Below are 26,647 nucleotides of genomic sequence, written 5' to 3'. Positions count from 1 at the left end.
AATTCTGAACAGCACCTTTGATAGGGCGGAACTACAAGCCATTCACGCGCAATAGTCTGTTCAAATACATTGCTCCACTGCTTACCTCTGGCTTGAGTTATGATACGTTATTCCAATCCAATTTCTGCTTGACCTCTGGAACAGAGCTCAAATAGGATGGGGGTGATGTCAAGGTGCGACTGTAATCACACTTGCACCCAGATTCACAAGTCCATGACTACAGTCACGCATATGTGATGAGGATTGGCATGCTATGACATCATAGGTGATGCTCAAAGGTGCAATCTCAAGCACAAAGGGTCAACATGTGACTGAGATCACATGTTGTGACTGAAGACACACAACTGTGACTGAAGTCACACTTATGCGGCCAGGGACGCACTTATGCGGCTGGAGTCGCATATTGGTGATGTCATTTGTGACTGGAGTCACAAATACGCAGCCAGAGACGCCATATGTGTCCAGAAACGCAATTGTGCGACTGCTCCAGTCGCAAGTCTACTAGGGGACATGCTCACCAGAATAGCATATATAGCAGACCATTTGGGTCTGATTTCTCTTTCCCCTCTCATGTACTACTCTACTTTTATGCAAGCAACCAAGCAATCAGATAAATAGTCATCCATACAAGAGATAGCAACAGTCAACATCATCAAAGGAACAGCTACACCATCAGCTTAGGCTGATATCACAACAATATGCGTCTGCAGATACTATAAGGCCCAGCACTTGTCCTGCAGGGTCTTGAGGTAATGAGGTTGCGGGACTGGGGAAAGGTAGTGGTATGCATGGTAATGTAATAACGGATGTCTAATTACTACAGGTTACTAGTTAGACGTTGACAAGAACATCTCCTAAAAGGTCTCCGAGGGGGTTTCCAAGAGGGTCTCCGAGCAAGACCCCAAGGTGACACGCACCATAGATCGCGCATCACGTGACGCCTATAACAGACACATTTGTGCGACCTCAGACGCATCATCGCAACTACAGTCACATATTCGTGTTTACAGTCACATATTTACGTCTTGAGTCACATATTCACGTCTACAGTCACATATTTGTGTCTACAGACACATGTTCTGGCACATGCTATTTCCTCAGATTGTACATATATAGGAGTCCCCAAAAGGAGAAATGGATCATACCTTTTCTCTTTTAGGAGGAATCAAACCTTTTATCACTATATTCATTCCAATTACCTTTACCTTTCAATGCGTCCCTTTCACCCTTTCCCTTTCCACCATCACCCCTTCAACCAACAAGGACTAGCTACCCTTGTCACATAACAAGCAAAGGACATCAAGAATTACCAAATAGGATAGTGTTGAGACAATTGCAAGGTATCCAGTTATAAATCAGTTGCGAGTTCCACTCCTCTTCCACATCAGGGTCGGCTTACTTCACACCACTTGTGAAATTTGCTCCTGTCCCATACAAGAGTCGGCTTGCTTCATACCTGACAGGCAGCTGTCACAGGGCGTGACCGAACGGCAGCATGGGATCGACGCGCATCTAGGTCATCGGCCCGGATCGGGCGACACCCAGCGGATCCGCACGAAGACAACAAAAGAAAACCGCGACTTCGTGTGTCTTCGTGTGTTCGACCATCTATTGTTCGCCTGAACGAGTGACCGATGGACGATGGCCTTTTGTTCTCGAACAAAGAAGACATGCACGAAGTCGGGCAAACTCGGTAAACAATGGCGGATTCGGTGCGAGCAACACGAGTACGTAGTTAGTATATAACGGAGCGCGAATCGTAGAGAAGTCGTGCGAGTCTGTTGTACTTCTATACGATTCAAGCACAGTTATTACATTCAACATACGCCTATACCTTAGTTACACTACGGAGACGTATTAGGAGAGGTTACACTATCACCGACGAACTCGCAATCGTTAGTACAGTGTCGCGACTTCACACGAACTCGAGAAAGACCGTGAGACATCGTAGTCACGTGATCCGACTTCGCTTGCATCTAGAAACCTGTGACCCGCCACGTAGTCGCGACGGAAGTAAATACGCAGAAGCAACCCCTTAGACGATTTTCGAGGACGCCCGTAACAGCAGCCAAGGAGTTAACCGCACTTTATGATGTCTATACCCCTGAAATAATCACGTGCTTCAGCTGTTAGGCATTGGGAAGGCTCCTGAGAAGACCGGCTTGATGATTGCCTTTGATTGCCAGAGAGGACATATCTAGGAGTGATGTGAGGGTAGGTCTAGGGTATATAGATGTAATAGCAGATGAAGGTATATAAACCCAGTGAATGAAAGAGTGATACAACATATGGTACTCCTTGATCAATTCCGGCACGGATGCTATAACTTGGCCTCTGTTATGCGTGTGTTGCTATAACCTCAACCCTTTAGCATGGACAATGCAGTCATGATCTCACCATGGATCGACACGATAGGTGGGAAGCGCTGGTATTGCGCCTATCAGGTTCAATGGTTCTTGCAAAACCAATCTCGCTTGATATGAGCCACAATTTCAAAGAGCAACACCAACAGTCCAGTTCAAATTGTTGTTGACAACTAGATCCACTAATATTAGGTGTTACAGCAGAGGTCATTGAGAGCATCTAATTGTAGGGTCTGAGGGTCTATGTTGAATTGCAGGTAGATGGACAGGTAGTCGAGAGAATGGGAGGATCTGTTTGTATGAAGTGAGTTTGGCAGAAGGTATGGCCTCAAAGACAGGTATATGGATAAGGAAGTAGATTCTGTTGCAGATTGGCATGGTATGACATCATAGGTGATACCAAAGGTGCAATCTCCATCACAAAGCCTCATTCTGTAGGATGTACAATGTACTTTATACTCCGTGCATTGCACATTGTACTTTGTACAATCTACAGGATTCCCTGTAGGATGTACAGGTCTCAAGAGGTTGTGGAGCCATGGATGCTACCATCAGGATAGTATATATAGGAGGCAAGTTTGGCCTCATTCCCCTTTCCCCTCTCATATACTACTTGACTCTTAAGTCAGCAACCAGATACATAGTGATTCACACAAAAGATAGCATTCATCAACACTATCAAAGGAACAGCTATACCACCAGCTTAGGCTGATATCTCAACAGGGAGAATGGAGGCAGTTTGTTTTGGTAAAGCGAGTTTGGTATGCGTGCAAATCCAGACAATGGTGTATGGACAAGGAAGCAGGTCTGCTTGATACTACTAAGACAGAGCAGGTCGAGTGCTAGCAGCGTGACACAAGTTACTTAGCAATGTTTTATGTTCCAACCTTTCTGCAATACATCTTGAACATGTTTGCAACAAGTCGGATAGGTATATATCCAATGCGTTATTAAAACTTGACCTTTCTACTATTGCAGAGTGTGATCTATTGAATACAGTCAAGTTTGACTAAGCATATAGTCAATTCCAGAACAATAGCAAAACCCAGAGCAACGGCAAGAAGGTAGGAATTGAGATTGAGATGGCTGTAAAATAATGGTTGTGTCATCAATCAGGATTCAGTTGTTGAGCCAAAGCTGTTTCTCCATTGTACCGGATGCCATCAGACATGTGGTTGACGATGCATCTAGTTGGTGTTTGAATGATAATCATATTGGACCTTTGGGCGGGCCTGAGTAGGATTGTTGTACCTGTTGATGTAGCTTTGTATATTGTCCAACAAGTTGGTAGGGAGGAGTGTTTCCTTCCCGTTTGAGTGACTCTGCTTGGCAAAGCGGACTGATTATGATCTTAATGTCTGCCAATGGTAGTGATTGTGGCTCACAAGGTTCTCCCGTAACAATTGTTGTCCCTGTTGTTGCTGTATCTATTGCGCAACAAATTGATGGCTGCGATCGAATTCTCTTCTTTCAAGCAATTCTACTTTATCAGTACAGATTTGCATCCATGTTGATGTCCGTGAGTGCTTCATCCTAAGCGGCTCCGCTCTCCTATGCCCGTGCGGACAAATCGTAAACAACCGTGCTTACGTAACACCCAGAAGCACGACGGTTCGCGATAGATGCAAGTGTTGCAAGTAATGTAAGTGATCCGATGAAGTGATCGAAGTGATCGCTTTTAGAGATCGGCGATCAAACGATCAATTCGATCGGACATCAAACACCCTTTACACTCAGCTCTATTGGCAGCTGCCCGCCGACGTATTTCACATTTCTGGACGATATTATGCCAATCCGTCGTGCACACAAAGCGACCCCTTGATGATCCTTCGATACTTGGCTTGCACGAAAACAGAAAGCCAGGACGATAGCCGAAGCATAAACCATGCAGCATCTTAACGAGCAACCGCGCCGCAAAGCAAGTCGACGAGTCCCTTAACATAGCGAGCACACATAGCTGACCGTACAATCTCTCGGGATGCAGGTGACGAGGCAGCTAGAGATGGGGCCCACTGCAAGCCGTCCCGCATTGCGACCATCTGCCTCGATTTCCGGTTCTTTCAATAAGAACCCGCCGGGAGCTAGATCATCCGAGACCACAGGCCTTGTATTACGCCCAAGAGCCAAGGTGAATATGGGCAATACGGACGCTCGATACACACTCCCGGCAGCGCCAATCGACCGACGGTCACCCGCGTTGACCAGGAATGATGCCAAAACGCAAGGCCACGGTCTATCAGCTGTTCCGTCGGTGGCCGTTCGCTCCGAACGTCTCTGGACTGGTCACAAGCTCACAAGAGACATTAGTATGGCCGCCGCCGAAGGCCCCGTACAATTGTACAGCCCCAGAGCGACAGCCCTCACGGCTGCCACATCCGCATTGGGTGCCAAATCGAAACAACCCGATCCTATAACCGGTGTTTCTCGATTGGGGGAAGACCCGAGAAACAATGCTTCAAGAAGCATACTCACAAGACCGTCGTCCCCTGTAAATTCCGATCTCGAGCCAGGAGACTACAGGCCCAGGTCCGGGGTGTCTCCACGATCACCAGCCAGAAGCAGTGCGAGAAAGGCGCGCCTACAATCAGAGCACGACAGGCGGCTCGGCGATGCTCACTCAAAGGGTGCCGAGACGCTCCCACGACTGCAGGCCACTGGAATCGCTCTTGACATGGACCAGGATGAAGAGGAGAGTCTACAGCCATTTCTGCTACCGTCCGAGGAGGAAATGGAAGTACCTGGCTCCCCGGAGCGATCCCCTGTTTCGGCAAGAGAGACGATTGAAGTCAACAGCGCTGCTGCAGAGGCAAAGAGAGACCGCAAGGTGAGACTCGTCTGATTCTGTGGCACGCTGAAGCAGACCATGGCCTGATTGAATCATCATTACTCTACGACAGTACGCCGACCTGTTGATTACGAACAGGTCCCTCATGACACTGAACAGACAACATGAAGGTACGTTTGTATTTCCCGCGAATGCGCGAATATCAATAATCACTTGACCTGATCTTGCACTATGCTATAGCGGAAGTGACGAGGAAGGACCAGATAATATTGACATTGAGACGACAGCTTAGAAGTTCTGGACAGCTTCAACGGGCTTCGGAATCGATGCATGCCCCAGGACATATTCATCCGGTGTCAACAGATGTTGCCGCTCATATGGAGACGTTAGATGACATCGGACTAGACGACTACCTCGATTGCATCGCGCAGATCGACACCGCGGTGACACGAGCCAACGCACGTCTGGAACTTATGGTCGACAAAGGTCGACAAGCCTTGAGCGCAATTAACGACGTCAGAGATGGTGCAAAGGGTCGAGTGCTGGTAGTGCTAGATGAAGATGATTACGCAACGACTGTTCATGCTGAGTCAGAGCCACTACCCGATGGCTAGACACGGGCCCGACCTCTTCATGTATGCTAGGCATGGACATTGCATCATGCGCGAATGAAAACACATTTTCAACCAGTCTTTGTACAATTGACCCGATGCGGTCGTCAAAGCAATATAGCCCCATTGTTGTAGACGGTACATCACCTCCGAGCTTGGTTGGAAGCGGAACTGTATCCACCATACGCAGGGCTCTTGTTGACGTTGTTTGAGTACTGAGGGGATGTAGGTGAACTGTCGCACGAGCGTGGATGTCGATCAGTAAAGTAAAACATTCCTTTGGGACGAAACAAGTCGGCTTACAATGCGGGGCTCGTCGGAGAGCTATAGTTTGGAGACAAGACCCAGAATCAGTACGGCACACGAGGGTAACAGGCAACCGTGCTTCATTACGAACTAGGCTGGGCTGCTGTGAGTCGAAAGTGGGAAAATCGCGTATTGGATAAGTTCTCCAGGATCTTCGAACCTCGACCCGACCCGATCGTGCTTACTGTGGACTATAGGCCCCGGCGGGTGATGTAGGACTGTAGTTTGGCGACCTGAATGCTCGCCAAGATGATGTTGCATCAGTCTGAGGTCTTTCGTATAAGAAATTAGACGCGACATACGCAGGAGAATAGGCCGGACTCCTGTGCACAACGCCGCCATGGAGAACAAGTCAATTCAGCATGGCAGAACTGAAGGTCCAAGATTCTAACTTACGCCGGAGAATAGGCAGGCGACGCCGGAGAGTATGCACCGCCAGGTGAGGTAGGTGAGAACGCCGGTGAGGCTGGACTGAAGGCTGGGCTAGCGGGCTGCAGGAAGCACACCTCGTCAGCAGATGTCAGATGCTAACGCAGTGACACCGTTAGAAAAGACCAACAGAGAATGCAGGCGAAGCCGGAGAGAAAGCTGGTGATGCGGGCGAGAACGCTGGAGATGCTGGCGAGAACGCGGGTGATGCAGGACTAGTGTCGCAAAGATTCAGCATATGGGGTCTCATATCTGAACTCGTCGCATGTGCGACTTACGAGAAAGCGGGAGAGACCGGCTATGATCGCACGACATCAATGCGTGGTCAGCTGAGAACATAATGACATCATGGAGCGAGCCTACCGAATACTGCGGAGACGCCGGAGAGTATTGACCAGCAGGCGACCTGTCTCGTGTGAATCCGTACCCAACACGTGAGCGAGTGTATACAGTGAAGACGCAGAATTCAAACTTACGTAGGACTATAGGTAGGGCTTGTGGGGCCCCAGGCTTTGCGCCCGTGTCCGGCAGGACTGGTAGGTGAATAGGTAGGGGAGCTAGGAGAATATTGAGGAGAACTTGGTGAGAAGTTGGGACTTGCAGGCGATACTCCGAAACCCGGCGATTGCGGCGAGTATCCAGGCGACGTGACAGCCCAAGGTGTCGAAGAACCGAAGCCAGGCGACGCAGGCGATGTGCCATAGGCTGGGGAGCTGTTGGACCAAAAACACCGGTCAGGTCGTATTGCCACTCATGATTCGGCCAGACTGACCTGATAAAAGGACTTGTGGGACTGTAACCAGGGCTCGAAGGACTGTAGCTACCCGCACCTCGAGGACTGGGTTGCGCAATAGGCGACATGCCGTAAGGCATGGTGTCTCCGAACGCATCATCGTGGCCAGCTGCACCGATTGGACTGTGTTTGCGGTCAACGACAAGTTTTTCAGCGGCTGCAAAGATCTGTGTCGACGGACCATGTCCTTACCTGAACGCAGCGTCATAGATACGCCCAGTGTCACTATACGGCATACTGCCATCATCGTAAGGCGTCATCATGGCGTTGAATCCGCCACCAGGCGTCATAGCTCCGCCTTGCTGCAGCTGCCATCGCGCCAAGTCTCCCTGGGCGTCAGGCTGGACGTTTCGTAAGAGATCCAGATCAAGCGTGACCTGACAAAGCCCGGTGCCCATTTCTGCTACTTGTCCAATCAATCTGTGACAAGAAAGACTCAGCCAACGAGTATACCGAGATGAAAGATCCAGTCACTTACACGTTTTCAGCTACACCCTTGCAATCGTCTTTCTCTCCCATGGCCGCGGCTTCCATCAAGATTTCGACAGTCTCTTCAAAGGAGGACTTGGCGAGAGCACCGGCATCGGTCCTGTTGATACCGTGACGAGTGATGGACATCAACTTGCCCCGCTGTGTCATGACATCGCAGAGAAGAGCAAGGTGGCGGTAGTTGACGTATGATCCATCGAATTCGATGACGCCACGCAATTCTTTGAGCAAAGCAGCCCGACCAGCCTCGATTCCCAACGCTTGATACATCTCGAACGAGTTGTTTGAGTAAGTTCGAGAAACGTCGACTCCATCGACGGCGATGACCTCCTTGAAGTTGGTCAGTCCGGCAAATTTCCCGCTGGCGGTGTCTCGGGCTTCCTTGGCGTCTTTCCCGGACGTCTCGATGTACCATTCCTTGTGGTTCTTGTCGAAGTCCCCGTTCTTGACGATTGTCCGCTTGCCTTCTTGGATAAAGGTTTGCTCGATACCCCGGATTCCACTCATCTCGATGGCTAAGATGGCTTTCTCTACACGTCTCAGCGTGTCCTGCACGTTCTCGTTGTCTGCATCCTCGGCCTCTCCCTTGTCCTGCAGGACCATTCGCACTCGAATGACGAGTTGCTGCGAGAGTTGGGTGGAGGGACACACATGCAGATCGTGTGATCCAAGATTGAAGATCTCGTTAATCCGTCGCTCCACCTGATCGATTTCGATCTCCGCATCCTGAAGCTTGGCTCTGTCAAGTACGAATCTGATGACCCATGGCGACAGACGGTCCAGGACCGCTTCGTTTCGCTCGTCTGGCATCTCCCACATTGCCTTGACAAAGGCCTCGTCCTCCTTGATATAGGTGCTGTCGACCGCCGGGTCATAGTGAATCTCTACCCTCGACGTCAAACGTTCGATGTCGACGTATTTGAGGAGAGCCGTCATACTCTTAGTATCTTTCTTGCTCTGGTTGATTTTCGAATCAAAGTAAATGGTATTGATCGGCGTTTTGATCCGCTCGGCAACGTTGATGATCTCTTTGAGCCGTGGCACTCCGAGAGTAACGTTCTTCGACGCCACACCTGCGTAGTGGAAGGTGTTGAGTGTCATCTGAGTAGCAGGCTCTCCGATAGACTGTGCTGCCAACACTCCGCACATCTCCGCTGGGTCAGCGACCGACTGCATAAACTTGTTTCGAATTTCCCCAACTACCCATTCAAATGCTTCAGCACTCAGGTGGTGCCTCATCAGAACTGGCCGCACAGCGAGGCTGCCGTACAGCAACGCTTTGAAAAGGATGGTCGCGTTCTTCTGCGCCTGTTTGCTGAGGGCGTCGTTGCCTCGCATGACGATCAATTCTTCCGACAGCTCATTGACCCTATTGACGATAGTGACGGGGCTGAGATTGATGGGTTTGCGGGTGTCGATAGAGAAGACCTGACGGCTGTTTTGAATGATTCGCGAGATGTTGACAGGCAATGGTCGGGATGCTTCTCCGTCCGGGAAGATTCGCCTCAATTCCCGTCGATAATACTTCAGATTGGCATATTCGTCATCCAAAACTGATTGGACGTCCGGTATGTTATCCAGCAGACCTGCTTGTAAGAGATTCTTGGGCAGATCGAATTTCTTGTCTAGCAAGTCGACCTTGTAGGTCTTTTTGAAGGCATCTTTCGACAATTTCAAGATGTCTAGCGTCTGTAAGAGGGTGCCAAATCACTTCGTAAGCAAGACTAACACCTTTGTGGCACAGGAAGCGATTACCTGTCTTTCCATGGCAGCTCCATCCATGCCATCCTCCCCGTACAGCATCTGCAAGACATCACCCGCAGAATTTCTGACAGTTCCGTCGTAGCAAATCATCACGTCTTCCATTGCCTTGACCAATCGCCTCTGAATATAACCCGTTTCAGCCGTCTTGACGGCAGTATCAATGAGACCCTCTCGACCGGACATTGCGTGGAAAAAGAACTCTTGCGGCGTCAAGCCTCGCAGATACGAATTTTCGACGAAGCCACCAGCCTCGGGACCGAAATCATCCTGAGCGAAATGGGGTAAAGATCGATGGCGGAATCCGAAGTTGATCCTTTTCCCTTCGACGTTCTGCTGCCCGACACAACCCGACATTTGCGAGATGTTGATGAAAGATCCTTTCGATCCTGAAACCACCATCTGCTTGACATTGTTGTCCGCCTTCAGATTCTTTTGTGCCGACTCGCCAGCAAAGTCTCGAGCCTTGTTCAGTTCTCCCTTCATCAGATGTTCGAAGGTCTCCCGGACCTTCATTCCAGGCTCAGGCGTGAGGATATTCTGTTCGGCCTCTCGCATGATCAGTGCTGCCTCTTCCTTCGCTTCTCGAAGACGATTCGTTATCATGGACATTGTGGTGACGTCCGCGATGGTATCACCGATCCCAACAGAGAAACCATGGTGCAAGAGCCAGAAGTCGATCATGTTTTGAATGGTCGAAAAAAAGTCTCGCGCAGCGATGTGTCCCTTTTCACGGAAGATGACGTGAATCAATCCGTTATTTTGGGCTCCAGCCATAGCCTTGACGATGGTACCGTGCAGGATCTCCCCGTCTTCAACTAAGACGTTCTCGTCGCTGTCATCGATCGGCGAGGGCTTGCTCGAGTTGAACTTGGATACGTTGATTCCTTTCGGAATGCACATGCTCAGGAGCTGCTTGCCGGTCCACATGGGCTTCGGCTTGAGGATGGCTGGGGTAGGGATGACCCCGTCCCAATTACGCAACCAGAGTAGGATGTTTTGCACCTGAGTCCAGTCGCAGAAGGCATCTTTCAGTGTGAACTTGCGGAGTCCACAAAGCGTATCCTGAACAATCCCCATCACTGGCTTGTTCGCTTGGGGTGAGATGATCTGCGGATTCCAAACAACGGGCGTAGTTCAGCTAGGCCCAGGAATTTCGAGCTTCGCTTGACAGACCTGACGCGGGACCCAGGCGATTTGCTGGAGTTCGGCCCGAGTTTCCTCACTTTGCGGCACACTAACAGGGATAGGGCGTTAGGGTTTCAAATACAGATCGAGCTGATAGTCACATCGCTCAATCATACTTACTGCAAGTTCATCTCGTCACCATCGAAATCGGCATTGTAGGGCGATGTACTAAGTAGAACAGAGCGGGAAGAGGGGATCAGCCGCCCTTCCCAAGTAAAGGTTGCTTGTGGCTGATCTTACACCGATAGATTCAATCGGAAAGCTAAGCGCGGTCGTCTATCAGCTTAGCCCAATACAGCTCGTCTGTTGTCGAGTGGCCGCTTACTCGAATAATAGAGGACTTTGACTCGATGACACATCATCGACATCTTATGAAGCGACGGTTGACGGTTAAAGAGAACGTAACTACCGGTGCAAGGAGCAAAGTTCAGTAAGTTTGCGTCTAGGCCCGCCTGCCACATGGCTACTCACTCGCCGTCGATCAGATGTCGCTCTACAATCCAACCATATTCCAATTGCAACGGAACGTTCGAACGTCGGTACTTCAGATCAATTCGCTCGCCGGAGTCTTTCAATACGAATCTGGCGCCGGGATAGGATGCCGGACCGTTCTCAACGAGTTCTTGCAAGCGATACCGATTATGAACCGTTACTGTACCGGGACATGTCAGAATCAGCCGAATTCCACTCTTCATAACTGTTCAAAGGCACCACACCTCTTTCTGGATATGTCAGATTCATTGCGATGCTCCGGGGTACTCCGACCTGATCGAGGTCAAGCAGAGGATCTCCCGTGATGACTGTTCGAGCCGAGAAGTCGACTCGCTTTCCCATGAGATTGCCTCGAAGTCTTCCTTCCTTTCCCTTCAATCGAGCTCGAATGGATTTGATAGGACGACCGCCCTTTTGCTTTGAAGTCGGTACGCCAGCGTAATCGTTGTCCATGTACGTACAGACGTGATACTGAAAAAAGGGACAACTACTTGGCTTGATATCGCGGTGTGGAAATACGCGATATGGTACGCACCTGTAGCAATTCCACAAAGTTGTTGATGATGTACTGAGGACTACCCTCCTGTTCGGCCTTTTCGACCGAGCCGTTCGCTTTGATAATTTCGGCAAGCTTGTACGTGAGATCATCCTGAGCGCTCGCCTTGCCTGGAGATGCCACCGAAGGGCGCACTGGGGCCGGAGGAACAGGCAAGACGGTCAAGATCATCCACTCTGGCCGAGCGAACTCTGCCGATAACCCCATGGCGTCCATATCTTCGGCCGGAATCTTCTTCAAGAGGTTGTAGCAATCAAACGCGGAATAAAAGTGTTTATCGGTAGCAGGCTTTGCTGGACCTTCCTGTGTGATCACGGCCAAGATGAAGTAGCGATGCAAAAGGGGCAAGCTTGTGTCAGCCACGACGACGATATTTATCCCTTGACGATACGAACCTTCTTCTTCTTCGAGTCCTCTTCTTCCCCAACCCGTTTGTCGACTGTAAACATTTTGAGCCCTTCTTTCCTGATCAATGGCTGGCGATGTCCGCAGCCGTTGTGTCCGATAGGCATAGGATTGTCCTCATCCGCCGGATCTGTTTCTGCGCAGACAAAGGTGCTCTTGGCCTTTTCCCAGACATACTTCAAGCGATATTTGGGTTGAAGCCTCGCCAATAACTCCCACAATCCAGGTTCCATCTGTTTTGAAGGGAAAGTTCATGATTCACTCATACCATCCTACCGTTGCGTTGTACTCCCGACCACATACCTGTTGATCGATCTTAAGCCGACCGCAATTCGTGCAAATGCATTCGAGAATCTTCTTGACCTTGACCATGAACCCTGGTACGAGACAGGTACGGTAGGCTAACGGGCGGGAGGACAGACTCGCAAGAGTCCCCTCTTACCTGGATGGTAAATGGGCCGAGCTAACTCGATATGACCAAAGTGTCCAGGGCATTCGGACATGCCCTCACCACATGTCTCGCAACTCGTGTTACGATCAATCGCTGCAACCGCAATTTAAGCACTAAATAATCCGGTCCTGGCCAGGAATCACTTCCTCTTGAGACTCACTGCCCATCATGGGGTCCATAAGACCGCCCTTTCGAGGTTTGCCATTCTCATCGTTAACCTCGGGAAACTCGATCTTCGCCACGGAGTAAGCTTTCTAAATGGTCGAAACCCCCAGCCCGAGTGAGCAGAGATCCCGGCAGACGTGCAGCATAGTATCGCTCAAGCAGGCGAGACGTACGATATCTTCGGGACTCAAGATACCAAACTGGATTTCTTTCACCGGGCGGACCGGAGCGTTGGATTGTGTAAAAGGCATCGCGAAAGGTTTCTAAATGGCCGAGAAATCGAGACTGCAGCAACGGCTCCCGACAAGATGTACTGATGTTCCAACCGAGCTGACGAGTTTCGAGACACCGCTGCGTTGCACGGAAAAGGTGCTGAGGCGTGACGACTCCGATGCGCCAACCAAGGCTTCGGACCCGTTAAGTTGTCTCGAGATGACTCGCCGTTCCGTTAGCGGTGACGATGACCTTGTTGCAGCACTAGAAATCGCTCTACAGGTTTGAACGACACCGTCAAGGAACTCGGTAGTCGATCTTGACCTCGATGATGGCGATTAGCCAAGATTCCACGAGGATCAGACTGTCCAGCGAGTGGCGATGCGATTGGTACGAAGAGTTTGGAAAATCTAGGTTCGATCTGTATCGATTGTCGGACGCAGAATGATCGCTAGTACTGTCGCTTGTGAGAGCAGGTCTGCAAGCTTGTCTATGATCTATGAATCCGTAGACTCCTGCACATGGGGACGACGTCGCGACGTATACTGTAGAGGATTGTTTGAACCGTTCGACGACCTCTGTGACCCTCGGCAAGGTCAAGAGTCGCTTTCTCACGCGAGTCGGGGCCGACGCGAGGTGATGATATCACCCTCTGACAACTTGATGACTACTACCATATCCTCTATTATCCTATGCCTTTGCCCCCTCAGCCAGATATCATCGTCATTCCTCTGCTGCAATCACTGGCTTGGATTAGGAACGTGCTCGTGGACGCAAACTCGCAAGAACCGTCCGTAGCTATCGAACGGATCACTAGCTCAACTGATAGTTCGACTCGTGTCGCGAGGGTCAGCGACCACCTTGGGCTTGAACTCATTCTGACCGGATTCGACAACCGCTATGGCCTCTTGGATCTGGGGCTCTTCACTCAACCCACAACTAGAAGACTTGGTCGGTATGTGATCCGTCCAATCCGGTGGAGTCTCTTTGCTGGTCTCTTCATGTCCTTACGACGCGCACTTGGTAATCATCGCAGAGAAAGCATGCTCGCCGCTAAATCTGCCTTGGCCGGAATCGGAGGACATCGCTCTGAATCTAGAGATATGCGATCTCATCCGTTCCAAGACTGTTCCTCCTAAATCGGCCATGCAAAGTCTCAAGACTCGCCTGGCAAGCAAGAATGGACGAGTCCAGATGGCTGCGTTGGGTGTGAGTCCAAATGCGAGGGCCTAGGTCGTGTATCAACCCGCTTACTCCTTCGCATCGGTACTCATTCTGTCCCACGTCAGCTGACTGACACATGTATAAAAAACGGAGGCGATCATTTCCTTCAAGAGATAGCTAGCAAAGATTTCGTGGGTGAGATGACCAACTTAATCAAAGCGCCTGTGAGTCGATTGGGGACGTGGTTCCTGACTATTAGCTAAGCCTACCTTTGCGGGTACAGGCTACTGTCCCTCAGGTTCGCGAGATGGCTATAAATCTACTCCAGCAATGGGCTCTGGTGTTTGAAGCGAAGAGCAATTTGAGCTACTTGCCAGAGAGTTATCGGGATCTCAAAGCAAGCGGTACGCCCGATTGTCCAGACGTCGCAATAGTGACCATCAAATCTCAAACTGTTGGATCGTTGCTGTTGTACTTAGGCATTGCGTTCCCTCCACCTCCGAAGACTGTGTCCAACCACCTCTTAACGACAGCGACCCCTCCAACCTGGATAGATTCAGAGTCCTGCATGCGTTGCCGATCGCCCTTCACGTTCACGAACCGGAAACACCACTGCCGCAATTGTGGGCTCGTTTTTGATCAGGCATGCTCTAGCAAGACGATGCCCCTCCCTCATCTGGGCATTGTTCAAGAAGTTCGCGTTTGCGAACCATGCTACCAGAAAGGAGGCCGCGGCGAAAGGCTGAGCAAGTACGTCAGCTCGAAGCCGTTTCACGAGTACTGTTTCCGTAGCTCATCGTAACATGGGAATTGCGTTCTTCAAGAAACGATCCGAACACGCCGTCTATCCCCGCAAAACGATCGATACGGACGGAGCAGTTTGACGCAGATCTGCAAAGAGCAATTGCGTTGTCCTTGGCCGAGGGAAGCTCAGGTGAGGCTTCCAATCAGATGGTCGGTTCGCAACCTGGAATGCATGGCCGGAAGTTGGAAGGTTCCGATGTCCTCGAAACCGAGGACGACGAACTTCGTCTCGCCATCGAGGCTAGTCTGGCTGATATGCATCAAGTCAGACCATCCGCTCCTGGCGCGATAGAGGATCCGGAGATTGACTACAAGGTATGTAGCGGCTGGCCGGGTCGTCTGAGCTCACATAGCACTGACACCAGTGCTTCGCCTCTCAGCCGCTTCCGACCTATGATCTATCACCTCGGGAAACTGAGACCATGTTGACATTTGCACAAACCATCGAGCATGCTGTCGGATTTGGCGACCGCGACCTGCACCGTTTCCCTCACGTATATCCACTATACGAGCAGGCACACGGACTCGCAGGAAAGCTTCAGAGGAACGTCGAAGAAAAGGGCACGAAACACTGTGAGTTAGCCTTGAGCGATTAGCTCGCGATCGCTTCGAACTGACAATAGAAATGGGGCGATCAGACATGTTGGCGGAGATGCATGAACGACTCATGCAGGCTGTTCGACGATACGATCAGCTACAAGAGGAGCAAGAGGCGTACAGCGTCCAGCAGCGGATGACCCAGAGTCAACATCAGCCCGGAGCCCATCGGGCGGGCGCTCCCGCCGGATCGGAGTACATGGGTTATTCGACAATATCACAACAACCCTCGTACCATTCACCGGTTCCGTCCACCCGCACCGGAATACATCAGCAACATCCGCCGGGCCAACCGCCTTATATACACCAATCCACCCAAATACCAACGGTCAGCCTCCCTTACAGCGACCGAGCAGGGTCTCTAGATTACCAAGCTCGACCAATGCATACTCAGGCGACCGAAAGCTTTGCGAGTGACAATCGACAAGAGAGGCCCTACTTGGATCCGACATATCAGTCCCATCCTGTATCCCAGCCGCCTCCTTCCTTGCCAACCCATACATACCAGTCGGAAGCTTATGTGCCGGTCCCAATCGCTCAAACGGGTCCATCGGCCCATCCGAATGGCGGCGCACAGGACGAGCCATGGACTATGCGAGCCCCTCCTCACACAGTAGAAGAAACCTTTCCTGCCATGCCAGACGCGCCCAATCACGCGCTGCCTCGTATCGATCGTGAACCCGCTCGCAGGACCGAGGATGCAGAAGAGCCATTGTTGATAGAACTCTGATTTGTATCTTATGGACCAATACCTACGGCCAGAATTAGATTGTATGAGGAAAGAGAAACTCATCATACCCCGAAGCCTGTTTTCGTTTTAAGAACAGCAGCAGCAATAGGATTGTCCGGATGCCGGATGCAGACGACCCTCACCCACGCGAGGTAGAGGTGGTCCGACTCGCCCCGTGCCCTGTCGCTCCTCTGGCCCTCCTCCCCCCGCTCGTCCTCTCGTTCCTTTGCCTCCCCTCTCCCCCCCCACCACCCCCCACTCTCGTGTCGACGAACCCGTGCATCGCTGCTCGAGTACAACGTCGTCATATCATGCACATCACACACAATTCACCACACACACACACACACACACACGCATACACCTCCGTACCGTCTTGCTATCCTCTTCACTTTTGTGATTCTCGAGTCATCAACGGTTCGTTTATCCGCGCCGTCTGCATCACTCAACCCTCAGTCAGCTTACCGTTCGTTCTACCGTCTGCGTACTGGAATTCAACGGTTCACATCATCTGTCCTCGGCATTCGACCCTGATCCACTGGACGCCGCCTTAACAGGATAGGCAACCAATTGACCAACCTCGTAAACCACCGCCTGGCTTTCCATCCTACTTGTAGCTTGTGTGCTCAATCGGACTTCCACGCAAAATCCTGTCTGACGAATTCTAGACTTTCTCTCGTCCTCCATTCCTTCCGGAAACCCGCAACCATGGTCGCCCCTCATTACGACTTTCTCATCAAACTGCTGCTCATTGGCGATTCCGGTACGCACATGACTGCAGAGATGATGGCTTGGAAGGATGGATACTGAACGTCGTGGTGGTTGAACCAATTCACTTTGACAGGAGTCGGAAAGTCGTGCCTGTTGCTAAGGTTCTGTGATGATGCCTGGACACCCAGCTTTATCACCACTATTGGTATGTTCTCTTTGGCCTGTAAGAATGTCGCTCCTGTCTGAAAGTGCGGAGTGAATCTCGTTCACGTTCAGGTATCGACTTGTGAGTGTTTCGCCTGTCAGCGCATTTGGCGTCTTTCGCCCAGCTGACGACCCGCTTCGATCAGTAAAATCCGTACCATTGAGCTGGATGGCAAGAGGATCAAGTTACAGATCTGGGATACCGCTGGTACGGCGATCTGGACCTAGACAGCCATTGCAGGACCTGGTTGACGTCTTCCACCGGTTGTGAACAGGACAAGAACGATTCAGGACCATAACGACGGCGTATTATCGTGGCGCCATGGGCATCCTTCTGGTTTACGATGTCACAGACGAGAAGAGCTTCAATAGTCAGTCTGCCGTCAAATTCGCCCAAATAGTACCTTCTCATTTCCCCTCTTTTCTCGCACATCGTCGCGCGGTCTAGACATCCGGACTTGGCATGCAAACATCGAGCAGCACGCTTCTGAAGGCGTCAACAAGATTCTTATCGGTAACAAGTGCGATTGGGACGAGAAGCGTGCCGTTACTTTAGAGCAGGGAAGACAATTGGCCGACGAGTTTGGTCTGAGGTTCCTAGAGACCAGTGCAAAGGACAACGAGGGCGTCGAAGAGGCGTTCTTCACGCTAGCCAGGTTAGTCGGGATGGGTAGCTGGCTTTTCCTTGGACAATCCTCTCACATAGACTCTTCATATCTTGCCAGGGACATCAAGACCCGTCTGATCGACAGCCAACCTGACGCTGCCGTTGCTGGGGCGTCGCAAGCTGGGCTGGCTGGAAAGAGTTCTGGAAACGTCAACGTTGGGCAGGGGCAGAACCAACAAAGTTCTGGCGGATGCTGCTCGTAGACAACAAGCCCTGACCACTTCCCTTGCGTCCACGGCGAATCGCTTCGCTTCGCTTCGTTCGACCAGTTGTATGATAATGACGTGTCTGTCGTTCTCGATTACGGATCTGATATCTATGACTATTCAAGCTCCAGGGGGTATATACGAGTCTTGCAACGTCCGGGGGACTTGCTGGCTCTCGCTCCATCCAAGTATGGAGCAGGTGCAGCCTGTCGCGTATTGAAAGCAAGGACACGCTCTGTCCTTTGAGGTAATGAACGATCAGGCCACCAAGACTCCGCCTCCAGCATTTCCTCTGTTATCTGCGCTAGACAAACAACCCTCGACTACACCGAGCAAGTGTGCGTTTTCGAGGGCCGCTTGCACCCTCTCCTTGTCGTTAAGCTGTTTGTTGACTATATGCACGTGTGAACTACTGGACGAGAGTGTGATGGTAACCGTATGATACATACCGGCATTCTCGCTTTGATGCATGCCCTCTTTGATTCTGATATCGACCTTGTACTTGGGCGGCAAGGAGCGCAGCAGTCGAACCCGGAGCGTTAAGCCTGATTTGGATGTCAATAATGCGCATGCCCGACTCTGTGAGAATACTCCGGCTCACCGATAAGAGTAGCCATACTACAATGGGGTCTAGTGGTTTGCAAGTATAAAAGTATGAGAGTCAAAACCGTCGTTTGGCTGGCACAGTACTTACATCGTTGGTGTAAACTCGATAAGGATTCGTTCGCCACCCTGCTTGTTAGAAACGTGTATCTGAGAGGGCGATACCACGGCGAGCTGCTCCAATGTCAAGGGATGCTCAGGATCGGTGATTGATCGCAACAAATCTGTGTGCGAGGGAATGCATCAGGCGGGATGCGACACGTGATACAGAGTTTCCGAGTGAGTCACCGTCTGCTCACCGAAAACCTCGAGCTCATCTATGTCCTCTCGTTCCGTGTTTCCTATAAACGCTAGAGGTTTCCCTGTTTCCTCTTGAGAGACTGCTGATTTGACCCATTCCATATCACTGTCCTGCTCCTGTGGGTCATCATTCGACGTCTTCCAGACATTGGCCAACAGCGCGCTCTGAGAGACTGGCTTTTCAGCATGGGCCTGTGATAAGGTTGCATGCACAGTCGGATTGGAATTGTCCAGAGTTTTGGAAGTCATCTTTGGTTATGCGATGAATGCAGAAGGAACAGGGGGAAGATGAGACAAGGTCAACGGTTGCACGGTTGCAGCTGCTATAGAGAGGAGGGCAATCGAGGGGTGGCGGGCCCACCTATCCCTGGCGCGCGTGAGAGATTGACAATCGCTCGGGTTCACAATTTTTCTCTGCTTTACTAAGCTAAGAGACGCGCCCACGCATCGTTCGCGCGAACACGAAGCGAATGATTCAATCCCCATCAAACAGTAAACAAAGTCTCCCCGCGAACACGAGATGACCCGCGAACAAACAAACATAACAAAGGTAAAAAACAAAAAGAAAACAAACCTACATTCGCACAACAAAAGACCAACTCTGCCAGACAATAGACATTACACCATGCATGCTTGAAACATCCCACGACAAAAGAACTCTGCCATCGTTTCAGCCAACTGTACTCCATCTTCGACACCTAGAGGTCTCGCTGTTCCCGGCCCATATCTCATATATAAGACGCAAACTTTGATATACTACACCATGCGCACCGCTCCCTCTCGTATGTTCTGCCTTTCTCCTCCTTCTCACCTTCCGCATCTACTACTCGTAATTACAACCTAATCCAGCAAATCCATTTACTTCTACCATGTCTGTCCCCGCCAACTCCTCCAACCCGGTCACCCCCGACCAAAGTGCTCGCATTACGCTGGCACCCACCCCCACCTCTTCCTCCCTCCGCGATCTCCTCAATGAAGAAGATAAAGAGGTCACCAAGTTGGCAGGCAAACCAACTGATATCATAGCCGCCGTCATCGCATCTGCGACGGGAACCGATCAGGATGCACCTGATGATCTCTCATCCGTCGGGTGTAACTGTTTCGCCTCTCCATGCCTTTGTCCGCAAGAGGAATTTCCACAACTTGTCCCCGCGAACGGTCCGAAATTCTGGCGCGACAAGTTCGCGGGTGGGCGAATCGACTTGAATCTCTCGCGTACACCCTCGCCCCGCCTCGTTCCAAACGAGCCCCCTCTTCCCCAGGCAGGCCCATCTGCCCCTCCACCGTCTCCACCTCATCCTCCCTCTCCTCGCACGACGCTCAATCACCACATGCTTATTAATGAGCTGGACAAAAAGCACCACGACGAGAGGATGAAGGACCTCGACGAGAGTCACCTCATGTTTATTAATGAGTTGGACAAAAAGCACTCCCACGAGAGGATGAAGCGCAACGACGAGAGGATGAAGAACTACCGGCAGCAGGCTGCTGAAGACAAGGCCCAGTTTGAGGAGGATCTTTTGCTCCGCGATGCCGCTGACTGGTCCTGGACTGGCCTTGACCTATTGCCTGACGACGACGACGACGACGATAACAGTGGCCTTGGCGGCAAGAGGATCCCCGCCCTGACCGCTCGTGATAAGGGCAAAGAGCGGGAGAGGGGTGCTACTCCCGTAGTCACATCCAGCGCGGCGCGGCCACCTCCCGTTGCGGCTACAACTATCCCCTCCCGTCTTTTTGCTGGGCTCAAACCTCCCGTCGGATGGGAGTCCGGTACGCGAGACCTTCCTCAACCTCCCCAATCTGCCCGCGAACAGCTCGCTGCTGCCTCTTCGGCTCTCGCTGCCGCTCTAGACGCACCGGCCAACTCTGCCATTCCTGTAAGTCACATTGCTCGACATGGCTGTCTAGAGATCACGCTCAACTTGAGGACTTCTCTCTCCCCTCGTATCTGAAGCCTATCGACCTCACACGCAGTCTTGCAGATTACCAAACGGTCATTACTGCCTTAGCGGCTGATACTATGGGTACGTGTTCTGAACGATGAGGCAGCATCCTGTTCTAATCTCATAATCTCATCTCCTTCTTCCTCCTCGCGATACAGATGCGGGACTTACGCCAGCTGCCGCCGTGCTGATGTACTCCGAACAGGAGGAACGACGACGCCGAGAGGCCATCGCAGCCCCTGCCCCGACCCCGATTCCATCACTTCCCATGGGTCTTCCCTCCCTCCTCAAAGTATCTCAACCTCCCGTCCTCCAGGCCGCCATGGGTCAGCGTGATCCAGCTGCCCCACTTGCCCAACTAGCCAACAATCGGGCCTCGGTGGCTGAAGTACCGCTCGTTCCGAGCTCTTTCCGCTTCGAGGATCCACTGAGTCACGCATTGAAGACTAGGGTAGGCGAGCTCAAGAACCCATAGCGTTGTTAACTTTCGTTTAAACTTTTCTCTTCTCTTTTACAAATTCTAGGCTCAGTCCATCATGGAGGCGAGCGCAAAGCCTCGTGATTGGGATCCGGAGGAACACTACCCGCCTCTGCAACCCGGCCGCTCCCAATCTAATCACTACGTTGACCCGCCGGCCACGATGCTTACGGCCTTTCCCACCGCGAAGTTCTACTCCCGCTTCCGGCCTGGATACTGGTTACACGATGCAGCAATTGAGTCGTATCTGTACTTGGTCGAATGCCGCGCGAACACCCCCGCGAACAACGCTCCCAATCATTCCGGTAGCTCCGCGAAGGTGATCGTCGGCCCGACCGTGATCGGACAGATCCTCACATCCAAATACCAGCAGGGAGCGCGTTATCTCGGTGCCGTAGATGGGAGTCCCACCCAACTTCCGTACTTCGAGCAGGTGAGCAAATACTTTTACTACGCCGTCAATTGAAACTTTCAAACTTACAACATACTTGTTCGCCATCCCTTCTTAGAATGGCATCGACCTGTTCGAAGCTAACCTCTTTGTCATGCCCTGGAACGTCAACCGGGAACATTGGTTTGCGGTTGCAATCGACATTCCCGAGAAGGCTATATATATCGTTGACTCTGCACGGTATCAAGATGCCACCCGCACGGATGTTTTCTCGGTATGTCTTCCCTCCAGACGCCCCGTCCTTTCGTTGCTCACCTTACACCTTACCCCTCGTGAACAGTATGTCTTGTGCTGGCTTGCGGAGACTCATCATGCCCTTCGCGGTACCGCTTTGGATACTTCAGCATGGACGTATCACTACCCGGTGAGTTTGTCCCCTCGTTCCTCCGTTGGCGGTTGATAGGTATTCATACGAACACCACCCGACATACAGAACGTCGCGCAGCAAGAGAACGGGAGTGATTGCGGCGTATTCACCTGCCTGTTCATCGAAGCTATCTGTCGGACCAAGTCTGTTCAACAGGGTGCAGAAAGTCTTTTCCACAGCAACATCGATGACGCCCGAATGCTCATGACGCTCGAGCTGGCCCAGCGACGTCTCCTTAGCCGACGAGGGTAGGTTGTACATTAGATTCATTGCGTTTGGTATTCGGGTGGCTTGTAAGGTCGTTCTCAATCTGTTTATACATTTCAATGCTTGCTCCTTCCTTCACTCTTACTATTCCTTTTGCCCTCGACTCAGTGAGGACCGACGTCTGCTTCATTAAGTTCTGCACCAACTACACCAACACCTGTTGTCATACCGCCTATAAATACACGATGTGACCGCCAATACATATCGTCCCCCTTGCAAATGTACTGCAACTCCCTGTCAATCAGTTGGTTTGTGTTCGCGCATCAGTTGGTTTGTGTTCGCGGGAGACTCTCTTCACACCGCGAACATCTGCATCCGCATTTTCGGCTGTACCCGACGTTATCGTTGTATCGCTACCTTCACTTTCTTCCTTTACATAAAGTCGCTGTTACAGACGCACTTACACTCTCATGCGAATCCCAATGCCATCCAGACACTGGTCCACTCTGTCCACTGTGTCATGCCTCCCGATCGTCCACCAAGAACACCAACGAAGGTCAAGCGAGGGAAGCCATCAATTATACCAAACAGTAGTCTACCTTCAGCTTTCGTCCCTCCTAGATCACCTTCAACACCATCTCCCCTCCGGGTGACAACTCGCTATCCAACAGGGCGTGCAAGTCTTTTCAATACTACCAGTCGTGAGGGTGTGATTCTTTCTTTTCCCGGCTGGCGGCCAAACGGGAGCAGGCCCAGAGGAGTGCAGGCCTCTCACAAAGAAACGAACACTATCCTCACGAACCACTTTGAAGGATTCAATGACATCGCAACTGAACAAGAGGACGTGTTCGGCCCTGTTCGTCATTTTGATCATCTTAACGAGCTCAACACTGCACTGAGCCAGGCTTTGACCCGTGGCAACAAATCGTCAGTCCCGTAGGGCACCGTCTCCCATTCACATCACCTCATTCGCGGTCTGTTCCCCCCAGGTCTTACCTCGTCGAACGCAATCGCGAACAGGTCTACCTCGATCAAATCCTCATTGTCCTTGTCATTCACTACTACCGCCACAGATACAGTCCCCCACCGACTCCGCCCCTCCCATGGGGAGATGGACAACAAGGCTGCTCATCTCTTCTGCTCGTCGATATTTACGGTCAGTCTCTTCACTCACTCTCCACGGGACGTGTATTTACACCGTGCGAAATAGAATGTTCGCATGTTTGGCTTCCGAATTCATGGAGAGAAACTCCAACCGGGATTGCTGCGCACATCATCAGCCGAGGATACATTCCGTCTCGGCTGCAATTCCCGACTGTAGCCTTCAGCTCAAAATGCCTAGAATTCTACACGATACATTTCCGTCACGCCCAGCATTCGCGACAGTCATTCGTACGCTCTATCTGTACATACAATCAAGTACGTCTCTGGAGGTGTATGTCTCAAAGCTTGGATGATACATAACTTGCTAACGTGCTCGGACGCCCCGCTTCCCAGATAGCCTACAGCGAAGGCCTTCGCGTAAAATTCAGTGCTGCTGTTGACCTATACATCGACATCGTGACCGCTATGGAGAATGAAGTAGGGCCATTCCCACCCCACAAAGCGTATAATACTCATATCACTCTCACTCCAGGCAGATTCCTTACAGAATCGGGGAACCACAGTGTTCGATACGGACTTCCGGCGCGCAAACCCCGACCGCGAACAGGTCCTGTCACGACCTCCTCCACCTACAACTCAGGATGAACCATTGACGACTCGCTCCGCACCAATGACCGGGGTACTAGCACCATCAGATTGTCCATCGGTAGAAGCACCTGCGAGGGGCCCCCCACTTCGCCAGTGGGACTGCCCGCTGTGTTTTGGTAGCGAGTCAGCTCCCCCGGATGATACGTATGAAGTCTGTGTCGCTCTGGACGGCAACAACAGTTTGAAGAGACATGATCACCATCCATCGGCTCGGCAGTACCAAATTCATCGATCGTCGTTCCGCCTGGGCACCACCTTTGTTGATTCGTTCAGTCATCAAACCATCACACATCAGAAACAGGCCTCTCAGCCACGACCGCGAACAGCTCCAACCCCTGCTCAGGATGTTCCCGACACTCGCCCTTGTGCATCACATTGGAATGCAGCCTTGGAGAAGCCAGCCGCAACCAAGATCTTCGACGCAATGGGATGGTTCCCGCTGGTCTGCCGACATGGCGTCGTTCTCGCATACACTGATATGATAAAGGAGCGAGAGAACTCCAAGTTTCCGCTCGCGCTTCTGCGATGGATGGCAGATCGCTATCCCGGACGGATCGCTGTTGGATATGATATCGGTTGCACGTTTAGCAAAACATTTGCACATGCGCCCCTGCTTAAGCATCTCCAGGAGCCTCATCCACGGCTGTCTTTTCGTCAGTAAGAAGATGTCTTCAAGGAGAGACCTCCCAACTGAATGTCCCTCCCTTGCCCAATCCAGACATCGGCGCATGGCATGGATATGCCCATTCATACGAATGCCAGCTGCAGTACCATCCGCGAATAACCGCCGCAGTGGGGTTGGAAGACTTTGAGACGTGTGAACGTCTCTTCTCTTTCACTAATCGGATGGCTGGATTATCCCGGCATGCTACAGCGTATCACCGACATCAAATGCTGGAGATGATGTTGAAACACTGGAACGCTGACAAGCTGGCGAACGCAGGTGCGTCCCCTCGATTGCACCCTCAAAATCAGGCGCTGACGTGTTCGCGGCCTCATGAATGCAGCCAGGTTCCTCGTAGCAAACCTCCGATCAGCTAGAGCTATGCAGCGGGAGGCTCTGGAGACGATCCGGAGCCTCACTCGCAGCCATGGCAAGCCTCACTGGGATCTGGCATTCTTCCGAACGATGATCGATAGTGAGCGAGTCTCCCGAGAAAACGGTCACTCTGTTGCTACACTGCACATGCGTAGGGCGCGAACGGAACAAGCTCGCTTCTATCGCTTGGCCTCATCGTACCGGTCAGCTTTGAACGACAGCAAACAAAAGCGAATCGCTTTCGATCAAGTAAACAACGAACCGACGACCGATCCTGTGATCCACTTTATGCATCTTGCGCACCGGGCCAATGCAGACGATGCTCTGGTGAACGCCCGCAAGGATCTGTTGATCTGTATGAACCAACACAACTTACAGTCACGGTATCCGAGGGACGCAGACATCTTCATCTGGCTAGACAGTCAGGAGGGCAAGATAGCGGCAGACAACGCCGTGTGGGAGGCTTATGAAGACGCTCTCGACCACCTGGAACTGGCTTGTATGTCGCGGATGCAAGAGTTAGATCGCTGTTCGCGCCCGGGAACGTCGTACAAGCTCCGAGCTAAAATCCAAGCAGGCCTCAATGCCAGAAGCGCTGGTCTTGAAACATCTCTCAAGAAGTATCAGACGGCACGTTTGGCTCTGCCGATCGCACAGCGACCGCCCCTTATCGATCAAAGCCGTTGGACGGAGAATCAAGAAGCAGTCTCTGAGTCTTTTGCCTGCCTTAGAGACCAACGGCACTTTGGAGCGGAACTCTGGACTCAACCACATATAAGAGAGGGGGTGCGTGCCACCCGTCATTACGACTGTGCGATGAAAGAGCTCGCCAGGATGAGGACGGAGGCGGCACGTTTACAATACTGGCTGGTGGATCAACGTAACCTGTTGTGCACGATAGTAAACACATCAAACATCCCCCCCACAGCCATCTGGGATTCTTTGAAACCCCCTGTAGCGCATACAAAACCGAGGCAACTTTTGCCCGCTATGGCCGTGTGCTGCATCATGGAGCGACTGAAAACGTTCGATCTTCTTGCCGCCGGCCTCAATCGTGACTTCCATCCCTTTAGAGAAGATGAAAGTCATGTGCCCTTGCAAGACGTACCTCCCCCTGTACAACTTCACGAGAGGTTCAGGCTATCTTGGTGCCGTTGGACAACCCAGGATGCTGGAACGTCAACGATAGACACCGATTTCGACTGTGACGAGGACAGTATACCGGCAGGAGCGGATGAAGTCGACCCCATTGAATTGGCGACTATGCCTGGCATGAGCGAGGAATCGTACGCTGTGTTTTAGGCTGCCAGCGCGGCTGCAAGGAGTGCAAGACATTGTATCGAATCTGTCACACACGTGTTGTCTACCTTATGACTAGCTACGACCAAAATCTACTTCCAGCGTGATCCCGCGA

The 26,647-nt window shown here is 51.6% G+C and overlaps 6 protein-coding genes across 6 annotated transcripts; 4 read left to right on the top strand and 2 right to left on the bottom strand.

Moving 5' to 3' along the window:
* Positions 1 to 4,341: 4,341 nt before the first annotated feature.
* HD553DRAFT_344743 (uncharacterized protein) lies at positions 4,342 to 5,762 on the top strand (the record flags this gene model as incomplete). Its single annotated transcript, XM_046183024.1, has 3 exons — positions 4,342 to 5,187; positions 5,261 to 5,318; positions 5,389 to 5,762. The coding sequence occupies 3 exons, from the start codon at positions 4,342 to 4,344 to the stop codon at positions 5,760 to 5,762; spliced, it is 1,278 nt and encodes a 425-aa protein (XP_046033991.1).
* Positions 5,763 to 5,902: 140 nt separating this feature from the next.
* HD553DRAFT_344742 (uncharacterized protein) lies at positions 5,903 to 13,045 on the bottom strand (the record flags this gene model as incomplete). Its single annotated transcript, XM_046183023.1, has 26 exons — positions 5,903 to 5,993; positions 6,063 to 6,083; positions 6,157 to 6,168; positions 6,251 to 6,298; positions 6,368 to 6,388; positions 6,462 to 6,556; positions 6,625 to 6,709; positions 6,773 to 6,792; positions 6,858 to 6,900; positions 6,971 to 7,207; positions 7,267 to 7,410; positions 7,480 to 7,707; positions 7,766 to 9,465; positions 9,532 to 10,647; positions 10,714 to 10,774; positions 10,846 to 10,893; positions 10,966 to 10,987; positions 11,051 to 11,130; positions 11,197 to 11,377; positions 11,442 to 11,688; positions 11,753 to 12,076; positions 12,169 to 12,411; positions 12,482 to 12,555; positions 12,621 to 12,722; positions 12,790 to 12,883; positions 12,968 to 13,045. 26 exons carry the CDS (start codon positions 13,043 to 13,045, stop codon positions 5,903 to 5,905), a joined length of 5,415 nt encoding a protein of 1,804 aa, XP_046033990.1.
* An 868-nt stretch (positions 13,046 to 13,913) lies between these two features.
* Positions 13,914 to 15,822, top strand: HD553DRAFT_265562 (uncharacterized protein; the record flags this gene model as incomplete). Its single annotated transcript, XM_046177453.1, has 8 exons — positions 13,914 to 13,962; positions 14,044 to 14,216; positions 14,297 to 14,395; positions 14,455 to 14,575; positions 14,651 to 14,921; positions 14,996 to 15,290; positions 15,356 to 15,548; positions 15,614 to 15,822. Coding segments are annotated over 8 exons (1,410 nt in total), but the record flags the coding sequence as incomplete, so codon positions are not given.
* Positions 15,823 to 16,597: 775 nt separating this feature from the next.
* HD553DRAFT_316797 (ras family-domain-containing protein) lies at positions 16,598 to 18,201 on the top strand. The gene is made up of 8 exons (XM_046180669.1): positions 16,598 to 16,719; positions 16,860 to 17,065; positions 17,147 to 17,218; positions 17,290 to 17,299; positions 17,364 to 17,425; positions 17,493 to 17,588; positions 17,666 to 17,873; positions 17,943 to 18,201. The coding sequence occupies exons 2-8, from the start codon at positions 17,011 to 17,013 to the stop codon at positions 18,085 to 18,087; spliced, it is 648 nt and encodes a 215-aa protein (XP_046033988.1). The 5' UTR covers positions 16,598 to 16,719; positions 16,860 to 17,010; the 3' UTR covers positions 18,088 to 18,201.
* On the bottom strand, positions 18,202 to 19,376 carry HD553DRAFT_316789 (transcription-related protein). The gene is made up of 5 exons (XM_046180668.1): positions 18,993 to 19,376; positions 18,785 to 18,917; positions 18,692 to 18,720; positions 18,540 to 18,635; positions 18,202 to 18,482 (listed from the first exon to the last, which is right to left on the bottom strand). The coding sequence occupies exons 1-5, from the start codon at positions 19,240 to 19,242 to the stop codon at positions 18,349 to 18,351; spliced, it is 642 nt and encodes a 213-aa protein (XP_046033987.1). The 5' UTR covers positions 19,243 to 19,376; the 3' UTR covers positions 18,202 to 18,348.
* Positions 19,377 to 25,040: 5,664 nt separating this feature from the next.
* HD553DRAFT_344737 (uncharacterized protein) lies at positions 25,041 to 26,535 on the top strand (the record flags this gene model as incomplete). Its single annotated transcript, XM_046183022.1, has 2 exons — positions 25,041 to 25,137; positions 25,202 to 26,535. The coding sequence occupies 2 exons, from the start codon at positions 25,041 to 25,043 to the stop codon at positions 26,533 to 26,535; spliced, it is 1,431 nt and encodes a 476-aa protein (XP_046033986.1).
* Between the last annotated feature and the right edge of the window lie 112 nt (positions 26,536 to 26,647).

The sequence above is a fragment of the Filobasidium floriforme genome (genome assembly GCF_021052385.1).
Source record: "Filobasidium floriforme strain CBS 6241 chromosome Unknown HD553scaffold_21, whole genome shotgun sequence".
NCBI lineage: Eukaryota > Fungi > Basidiomycota > Tremellomycetes > Filobasidiales > Filobasidiaceae > Filobasidium > Filobasidium floriforme.
Note: the sequence above shows the minus strand (reverse complement) of the source record. Positions and strands in the feature narration are given on the sequence as shown.